General features: G+C 35.0%; 1 protein-coding gene across 1 annotated transcript in view; it reads right to left on the reverse strand.

Annotated features, from left to right (window-relative positions):
• Nucleotides 1–9,375, reverse strand: part of LOC106462516 (septin-2-like) — a 146,714-nt gene extending 137,339 nt beyond the window's left edge. The window contains exon 1 of the mRNA XM_022389806.1: nt 9,244–9,375. Within this exon, the coding sequence (XP_022245514.1) occupies nt 9,244–9,256 (13 nt within the window). The 5' untranslated portion in view covers nt 9,257–9,375. The remainder of the gene's footprint in view (nt 1–9,243) is intronic.
• Nucleotides 9,376–9,975: the final 600 nt, after the last annotated feature.

Consider the following 9,975-nt stretch of genomic DNA (forward strand, 5'->3'; position numbering starts at 1 on the left):
ATCCTTCCTTCCCTTAATAACACACAGTCTTCACTGGATTTAAACCTATTATAACTATTGCACTTGTGCCTCAGTTTTCATTTTCTCGTGTTATATTTGTATATTCGAATTGTTTATTTCTTATATACATATTTCTGTTGTAATTACAAATATTGTTTGTTTGTTTTGTAACTCTAGATTACTGATGATGGAATTATGACGATTCCGAAACGTTTAATAAATGCTTCCTGTTTGTTTTATCATTAAGCTAAGTTTTCCAAAAAAACGAGTCGATTACTAGTATACTTCTACGACAACACGGAAGTGATTGTCTCAAAACCTACAAAACAAAAAAGATAAATCTTGACATCCAGTTTTTAACAGAATGCAAAACTCGGTCATTAACTCCAAAGTTTCTTCAGTTCAAACTCGCTGACAGAAACCTTCCAACCCCAATAGTATACTGCAGTTGTCAAAAGCGCCTACTTTATGAAGAATTTAGGTGGAAACACTGACACATATATCACTTCTCATCTAAGCTGAATTCATCTCTAATGCCACGTTCCAACTTTACATCCTGGATGGACTTCAACCACCTTTTGAATCTTATCAACCCAAATAATGAGAAGAAAAGTGCTAGACAATAACACATACAGAATGTTAAACTAAGGAAACTTTCTAATAACATAACTCACAGCAAGATATCCCCTGACCAAGTCATTTTCAACTACAGCAACATCACTTTAAGTGATGATCATAAAATTGCACTAGCCAGAAGATTGAACTTCTCCATACCCTCCTCAAAACTCAATTATGCCAATTACCTCTATCTCTGGGAATCCCTGTACAAGAATATAAAATTTTTACCTATTTTTTCAAGAATACTTCTCAATAAGCACAAGAACTATTTACTACTAAGTAAAAAATAAATTAGCAGTCTCCACCTTATATAACTATAACACACACACAGCATATCCTCAAATTTGGAATCTGAAGAACTGGCAGCTATCAAAGAACTCTCCCGAAACAAAAATATCATCATCACCCGACCGGATAAGAGAAACGGAGTTGTTATTCTCAACAAAGTTGACTATGTTAAGAAAATGCTTGACATTCTTAACGACCGCAACAACTTCAAACTTATAAACAAGGAACCATTAACCCTTTATTTACAACTTGAAGGAAAACCCAGAGATTTCTTAGAAACCTAAGCAAAATAAATTTTATTTCTGACTGTTTTTACAGTAATTTATATCCCACAGGCTCCCAACCTGGAATATTATATGGTCTGCCGAAAGTTCACAAATAGATGGCATTGCTATAGGCTGCCCACTGGGTCTTACACTGGCCAACATTTTTCTCTGTCACCATGAACAGAACTGGATTGACAACTGTCCATTAAGCTTCAAACCTGTTCTTTACATAAGGTGTGTTGATGATATTTTCCTTAATTTCCGCCATATTGATCACATCCAATGCTTTCTTGACTATCTCAATTCACAACACCCCTCTATACAATTCACTCATGAAATTGAGACTAATAACTATTCCTTTTCTGGACGTTTTTGTTAATCATGATGCTAACGGCTTTTCAACTTCTGTCTATCGTATAAACACATTTACTGGCCTTTTTACTCAGTTTGACAGTTTTATGCCCTTATCTTTCACTGATACTATTGTGATAAGAAGAAGACAACACGTTACTTACATAGTAGGTGGTAAGTTAAGAATATATATTCTTTTAATCTGCATATTAGGAAAGTAAATTATCGAATCATCATCTACCCCTCTTATATCGTGATATCATTATAACAACACTAAAGTTTAATTCGCTGATAGTTTGTGTTATTCAAGGACAAGCTACATTGCTTATCACATATTTTGTAACCTATGTTTATTTGAACTGAATTTTGGAATGTTTATTCCAATGAAAATATGTTTCTAATTAGGGGTAGTCGATCCATGATTTTGTTTAAAATAGTTTTAATTCAGCAACAAATAAAAGCCACACACTTAGATTAAAGAGGTTAGAGAACTTAATAGGCTTACTGTAGTTGCCGGTGAAAGAAACATTATAATTTCTCAGCACCACTTAAAATGTAACGGCTGGTAATTGTCAAAATAAAAGATTGCTGCTTAGCTTATTTGTAATAGATGGAGAATCAGAAGAGCTCTTTTATTTTTCATTTTTCACATGTGACCAAAGATTTACTAAATACTCCAACATTCATGTTGGAACAATGATCTACGTGTCTGAATTCTTACTGCAACGAAATATTTTTGAATGAAGAAATTTCCCATTACATATTTATCAAAGGCGGAACATTAACGTGACATTTACCATTCTGCATGTGTCACTTCGTTATTTTTTTTTCATTTCCTAAAATAACAAAACAAAAATTGACAGGTCGTACAAGAAAGCATTATACTTTCTTAACTATAAGCAATCTTTATCTAAGACAAGTACGTGCGAACAAATCCCAAAAAGATTCTTCCTGAACTACTTACAAAATCTGAATGTGACATTGAACACGACACGTTTCAGCAGTTTTATGGTGTCTGTTTCCCAGTTCCATAACATTAAATGTCAATTACACGGGCATAGTAGCTTTCATTTGGATCCTGGGAAACGAAAATCCACGTGTTCACTTGTTCTCTTAGTCTTAGTCATGTACCATTGTAAAACAGAAAAGAATGTTTGTATTAACGAAATTTATATAATGGAGGAAGGAATACAGTTGTTTTTGGTGTGTTATACATGTATGTTTTTGAGCAGTCTTTTTTAATTGCATTACATTACTTCTTATATTTCGTGCCGGTACTTGGGTGTAATGTTTACTCAACGAAATATATTGTGAAACCTGAATGTCCTTTACATGACAGAATTTTTGGTTAAACTAAGCAACAAGTGTTAGGTGACACTAGCTGAGCTCCAGCCGCCTTTGACTTCTATAGCCCCCCCCCCCCTCCCAGTGGCACAGTAGTATGTCTGCGGACTTACAACGATAGAAACCTGGTTACGATACCCGTAGTGAACAGAACACAGATAGCTCATTGTGTAGCTTTGTGCTTAATTTTGTGCTTTAATCGGTTAGTCTTATCACTTCTGTTCCTCAAATTTTCCTACTGGATTCTTTCATACAGTTCTTCAAATCCTCAACCTTGTTGCCGCCATACCTCATCATTGACTGCTACCTGCTTCGATACATTGTCAACTGATTACTGCAAAATATGTTCCTAATCTTTCCTTGGGATAATTCTTCAATATTTACACGTTTTAGTTCTTTCGAAATATTTATATGATTGGGTATAAAATATATATTTTTTACAATTAACCAGGAAGTTTTGTAAAAAAATAAAAAGATAATAATATGTACATATAGTTGCTATTTTGGGTCACAACACAGTAATGACTGAAAGAGTAACATTGTTTGGAACTGTAATTTTTCCTTATTGAACTTGTCTAAACTTACTGGAGATTAGCTATTAATTTCCACTAAACTCCACTTACTTGTATCAGCTTAGCACACTAAAAGCTACTCATGCACCTAGTTAAAAGATGTAGTTCCTATTTGAGCTGAACGTGGACTAGTGGTTAGACTTCTTGGACTGCGATTCTCGGGATTCATGGATCGAGATTCGTTGCTAAAAGAAATGCGCTCTAAATGAGTGTAGAACAAATCTTGACTAGAGTAGCCAAAGAGTTTCGCTGGATGATGTTAACTAGCTGTCTTATCTTTCCTTTGTGTAGCGTTGCGCGAAAATTACGAAACAAACAAATAGTTTCTACTTGACATTTCACAATATTTACACTGTCAAATTACAAAGTTGAAAGACATTAAGAAAATAATTAAAAACAAAAGGTTTGGTTTAAATTTTGCGTAAAGCTATACGAGTGCTATCTGCGCTAGCTGTCCCTAATTTAGTAGTGAAAGACTAGAGGTAAGGCAGATAGTCAACACCACCCACCGCCAACTCTTCGATTACTCTTTACAAACGAATAGTAACATTGTCCGTCACATTATAACATCCCCACAGCTAAAAGGGCGATCATATTTGGTGGGACGGGGATTCGAACTCGCGCCCCTCAGACTGCAAGTCAAGCGCCCTAGCCACCAGGTCATGTCAAGCCCTACAAACAAAAGAAAAGGGCTTCTTGAATCGTTTATTTATCTAGCTGATCCTGCTTTTATTTCTTTACATGCCGCGCCATCTATTGGTAGCTACCTAAATATTACAGTACACAAATATGATACCTTGTTCACTTGAATAAGCCTCCCAGTTGCATAGCGGTATGTCTGCGGACTTACAACGCTAGAAACCTAGTTACGATACCCGTGTTGAACAGAACACACATAGCTCACTGTGTAGCTTTGTGCTTAATTACAAACAAACACTTGAGTAACATTGCTGTACGCACTGGTAATCAAACACGCTTGTATACTCTTGAAAAATATTATGTTAAATAGCCATCTCTTTTCTTTTCTTTTTTTCTTGAGAGTATTTATTTCGCGATACTCCGTTTCAATTTTCACTACAGAATGTTAGTGAGAGCGAACCAGTGTTTACAAGCTGTAGAAATGTTCGTACGACTGCGAATCGCCTGGTCGCTCATCACAGATCAGTTAGCTGAGATAGATGTTAGGTGTTTAAAAGTACTTACTACACTTTTAAATATTGTTCACTGCCTGCAGTAAGCATCCAGATAACAAACTGTTACAGAACATGTTTCTGCTTATTATGATCGCGATACTAACCCATGAAAAATGGCAAAAATGTAAAATATAAAACTGTCGCCATGTAGTAATTATGATGACGCCATATTGTTTTTCTTATTGTATCAATTAATGTTTTTGTAAGTTTATTTTTCACTATTATCATAAACCCTTTACTAAATTTTTTTCGATATAGAATAATATTAAATTGAAATTCCACAACAATCCATAGCTTATATAAGAGTTAACGTTATTTCAAATTATATTAGGTACCCGCCATCTATATAATATGCATATGTATCATAGGTACGGTAATACGTATACCAGGAATGGGCCAGATATGCAATATGTGTAATACAAATTAAAATCTCAAACAACTGTTAACAGCATGTAAACAATACTTTATAAGCACTTTACAAACACTGTTCAGTAGTAAAAGAACCAACTGCAGATTAACAAGCCACCAAAGCACTTGAGAAAGTCGGTAGAGTAAAAACACAAATTCCGCAAAACCATAACTTTGTCAGTCTGATTATGTGATTGACTGACTGACTAACGTTGTTGGAAAGGCATAGTTCTCTCCTGCCTTCACCTTATACAAATCTAAATGCATATGATTGAAGTACGCTATCTTGGCTAAAAGCGTTTTTCTTAGTTTTACTTATAACCTTGGTAAAAACAAGTAGTAACAATAACCATTTTGCAACACTATTAATAAGCTAACAATACACTATTAGCCATATTCTATGATTACCAGCACGCTCTGTGAGTTGCCAAGTAACAACATACTCTCCATCACGTGCGGGTGCATAATTACTTATGCGCCCGCGCTACGTGATCAGCCTGCAACTGTATCAGTTACATAAAAAACGTGGACTACAGAGTTTCTCTAGATCTAGGTTCTAACTACGATTTAACTTTTGAATGCGAAGTTTTCAGTTCTATACATCTTACTCGAGGGTCCTGTGTTGGACAAAGCAATTTTATCATAGCAGTCGGTGCCTAAGACGTGAGTCTCCTACGTGAAGAAGAACGCTACCACAGCTGAAGTCTGACATGGCTTTGCTCGAGCGCTCTAGACTGAAAACAAGAACGATAAGTTGTATAATTTATTTTGCATTGTTTCCAAACTAAGTGTGATCTATTGGCATTTATAGTTGTATCTAAAACAGCGCTATTTTTAAAATATGCTTTCCAAGGAAACAAAGCGAGAGAAAATGAGAAAATCTTATGTTGATAACCTTGAAAAGTTTTTGTTCCAGCGAAGAGAGCATTACTGCAAGAATAGAAATAAAGTTAGAAACAGTAGTGCTGAATATGCGAAATAAGCCTTAGCCATTAATTCAGCCAAAGAAAAAGCTGCCACCCTGGCTAGATGAAAAAAAAAAAACTATAGCAAAAATATCAGAGATAGCTCTAAGAAAAGCTACAAAAAGGATAGGCCTAGAGCCCAGTCACTCTCGAGACTTAGCACCAAGAAAAGCTAAGAGAAAAATAGGTCTAGAATCCAGTCACTCTGGACACTTAGTACAAAAAAAAGCTATGAGACAAGTGTAATAAATTTTTAAACTAAAAATATTAGGAAGTAAGAATGTGAGCACTAAAAACGTAAGTAAACAAGGTACTAATGGGTAACATTATAACATTTTGTGGTTTTTGACACGATGCAACCGTAAAGTGGGTGGTGGCCATCATTCTGCCCATTCCTACTTCGGGTGTTACTTTGAATTTTGATCCAATTATAGACCTGAAGTGAGTTCTATCAGTACCTAATCCTTTTTAAATACTCAACAAATTAGAAAATAGAAAAATATTTTTGTTTATTTGTAGTTAAGAACAAAGTTACACAATGGACTATCTGTGCTGTGTCTACCACGGTAATTTAAACTCGGTTTTAGCTTTATAAGCCTTCAGACTTTTCCGCTGAACCACTTGGAAGGAATTGAGAGAAAAAATAAAAAGCTTCGGAGTTTAATTTTTGGTAAGTATAAGGCATTTTTTGTTTGTTTTTCACAGAAGTTGTTTAATCTCAAACTTGTTTGAATTAGCTGATCTGTTTAAAGTCATCGCGAATTAGAGGTTGTATACAATGTACCAAGTACCCGCTCTTTGGTCCCATGAAGATCTCTTTGTTCACGAAACAGATGTGATAACGTACATAATACATATCTATCTGTCTGTCTGTTCATGTACCTCCCATCTATGTGTTAATCTATCTATCTATTCGTGTTCGTCAATCTATCCATCTGTTTATCTACCTATATTCTCTTTAAATCTTATTGGTAGATTAGCACACAGATTTTTACTTGGATGAAACATTGTCAGTTGTTATTCAACAAACAAGCAACAAACGAGTGATGCTACTCACCTCTTCATATTGAGAACAAATCCATATTTGTTAGTTCGACGATGGAAATAAATTGGAAGAATCAAGATCCAGCATACAGTGTTCAGAGAGAAAAAAAAGAAAACTAGAAATTAGTTATTGAACAAGCGATAGGTTTTATACAATACACGCAGTTTAACGGCAACTTGGATTTTTTAGTTATTGTTTTTACGTGCACTATTTTCAGTTCACAACAAATAGTATATCAGGCGACTCGCTAGAGCCGAAGAAATACAAAAAGTATATAAAAAGAAAAAGTTATTTGTTTGCTGCTAAGCAGAAAGCTACACAATGGGCTACCTGTGCTTTGCCCACCATGGGTATTGAAATGTAATTTTTAGCGTGAAAGGCCATCAGAATTACGCTGAGCCACCGGAAGGCTTAAGAAGTAAAAGCCAAGAAGACCTTAGTTACAAGTATATGATACTTTTATATATAAAAATATATAGAGATAACACAAAATACATGTAAATTTTAACATCTAAACAATGCAAAACCCAACACAACAGCATATCTCTACCTTGGATGATTTTCTTAGCAAGAAAATTAAACTAGCACTGACGTTTATTGTGTCCATTGTAAAGTTAATCAGCCTATAACAGCACTTTAAAAACACAATTATATAAATGCATTGTCCATTTCATAAGAAATATTCCAGATCTCATGCTACCCTTCGAACTATCTAGTTCATTTAGAATTCGCATGATTCTTCCCTATTCCCAACACCAAGTTCAAGCTATGAGCATACGTCTTGGCAACATACATTCTACTGTATGTGGCTTTTAAGACCACGTTTAAGAAGACCAGAACTCCATTCGAGCTTCACGGTATTTATTACGATTCCAGTTTCTTCGTCCATCTTTCCTATGAAAACAGCCATTGATTTAGAGCTACAGTTGGAAACTCGTGAGCTCTTATCATCTGTAAACCTTTGTTTGTATATATTTAATGGTATGAGGTATGCTTAGCATCAACGCAATGACCTTTTTTGGTTGGAAAGTTATCTTTCGTAACAACAGCCTGTACTTTGTGGATGAGTACTTTGCTCCTGGTTGGCTTTCGATGTAGATTTGGAATTTTGTTCAGTTCTAAACGCTCCGCTGAGCAAGTTTGTCTAATTTCCAAATATTGTATCATTTTAAGAATGTCGTTTTATGAGTGTATTAATTTTTGTATTCTATTACGATACATAACACCGTACGCATGCCGTCGGCGCGTGATCTATTGATCAGTCGTTCGTGTGACGTTACATCACAATAAGTATATTCCTCGGGCCACACAGCATTGTACTGTCGAATGGTCGGGTATTAGGCGTACACTAAACACGTCGTTTCTAGCGCCATGCACCTGCAGCGACAAGCTACTGTATTAGAATATGCACAACATTCTCAGTGGTGTAGGAATGAGTTGTAAAGTGAGGGTGCTTGGCTAAATATGCAGATAATATAATAATATAATTTACAGTGGCTATATAACTCACATATGTAAAAGTGGGGGTGCTACAGCACCTCCAAGCACCACCGGTTCCGATGCCTCTGATTCTTATAAATTAAGACTAATTCTTTGTATCTTTAGATTAGCGCCGATAGTCCATTGTACAGCCTTGCTCTTAACAACAAAGAAAAATAATTTTTAAATTATGAATTAACCTATAGAGATCATCTCCAGCGTTTCTGTTACCATCTATTAAATAAGTTTTATGGACAACAATAATTAACTTAAACGTTTGTACGATTTAATACGTAAACGAGGTTTTGCTGAAGTACAATTAGGTAACTAAATTTGTCTTGTTGTGGTCTTACATGCATAGTACGTTCCTTTCCGATCCTTACCCGCCTATATTAGTTTTTACGGCAAATTTTGCTTATATCGCTTGTGACCTCTAAAATAATTTTCAAAACATTACAAAGATATATATTTGTGAACATTAAAGAAATCTGAGATTACTCAACCACAACATTAGTTAGGCTTTCCCCCTGAATATTTATGGTGTACGGTGAAAACAATATCTCAAAGGGCCATTCTTCCCTTAGTGACGTTCATCTAAGTTACCATAGTAACCCTAGACTAAACATTGCCTGCGTATTGAGCCACTGAGTTGAATAGGCTCGACATTTACGTTACATTTAACTAAACGGAGAAAATTGTGAAACAGGAACCTACCTGACCGATGCATTACGTCAAAATATATTATCTAAAATCAGAAGTCTGAAACCTTGTCCAGTTTTAAGTAACAACGAGAAATTACAAGTTCGTATAGCAAAGTGATTCCAGGGTGTGGTATGATTCATATGGTGATCGATATCACGCGCTCTTCATCCTATGCGCACATAAGTAATACGCATGCACGATTGCTTAATAAAATCAAGCGAAACTGTGTTCTTTTTATTATCGTTTTCCATGTAGTGCTATCAACTAAAGAAAATTACAGTATCAAATTCATACGGTTTCGTGTAATGGAAGATACTTTAATACTTGATCAAATGAAAAGCACAGCAAATCATATTAAGGCATGAAATCCTGTTGTAGTTTGATTCGGTAATCAAGTATATATTTTGCTATGGGGGCGACCTGATAATAGAAACTGTGATTAAATACACTAGATTAAAAATCTACAATCAACTTTATGACGAATGTAAGAGTTTATAATCGGATAAACTTGTTTGAGCATATATAAGTGTTTGAATGCTTATAGATATAAATGGAAGAAACATTGTCCTTAATTACATACTGTTACGTCTCCGTTTGTTAATTAACTTTCCGTAACTTCGTTTCCGACAAAACTTTAGCGACACAAGTCCTTACTTAATAAAACTGGTTTATTCTTTCCGAATACAACTTTACGATACACTTAATTTCAATATTCGTGCTAAAAAAACACTATAACGAACGAAC

The sequence above is a fragment of the Limulus polyphemus genome, unplaced genomic scaffold (genome assembly GCF_000517525.1).
Source record: "Limulus polyphemus unplaced genomic scaffold, Limulus_polyphemus-2.1.2 Scaffold1189, whole genome shotgun sequence".
Classification (NCBI taxonomy): Eukaryota; Metazoa; Arthropoda; class Merostomata; order Xiphosura; family Limulidae; genus Limulus; species Limulus polyphemus.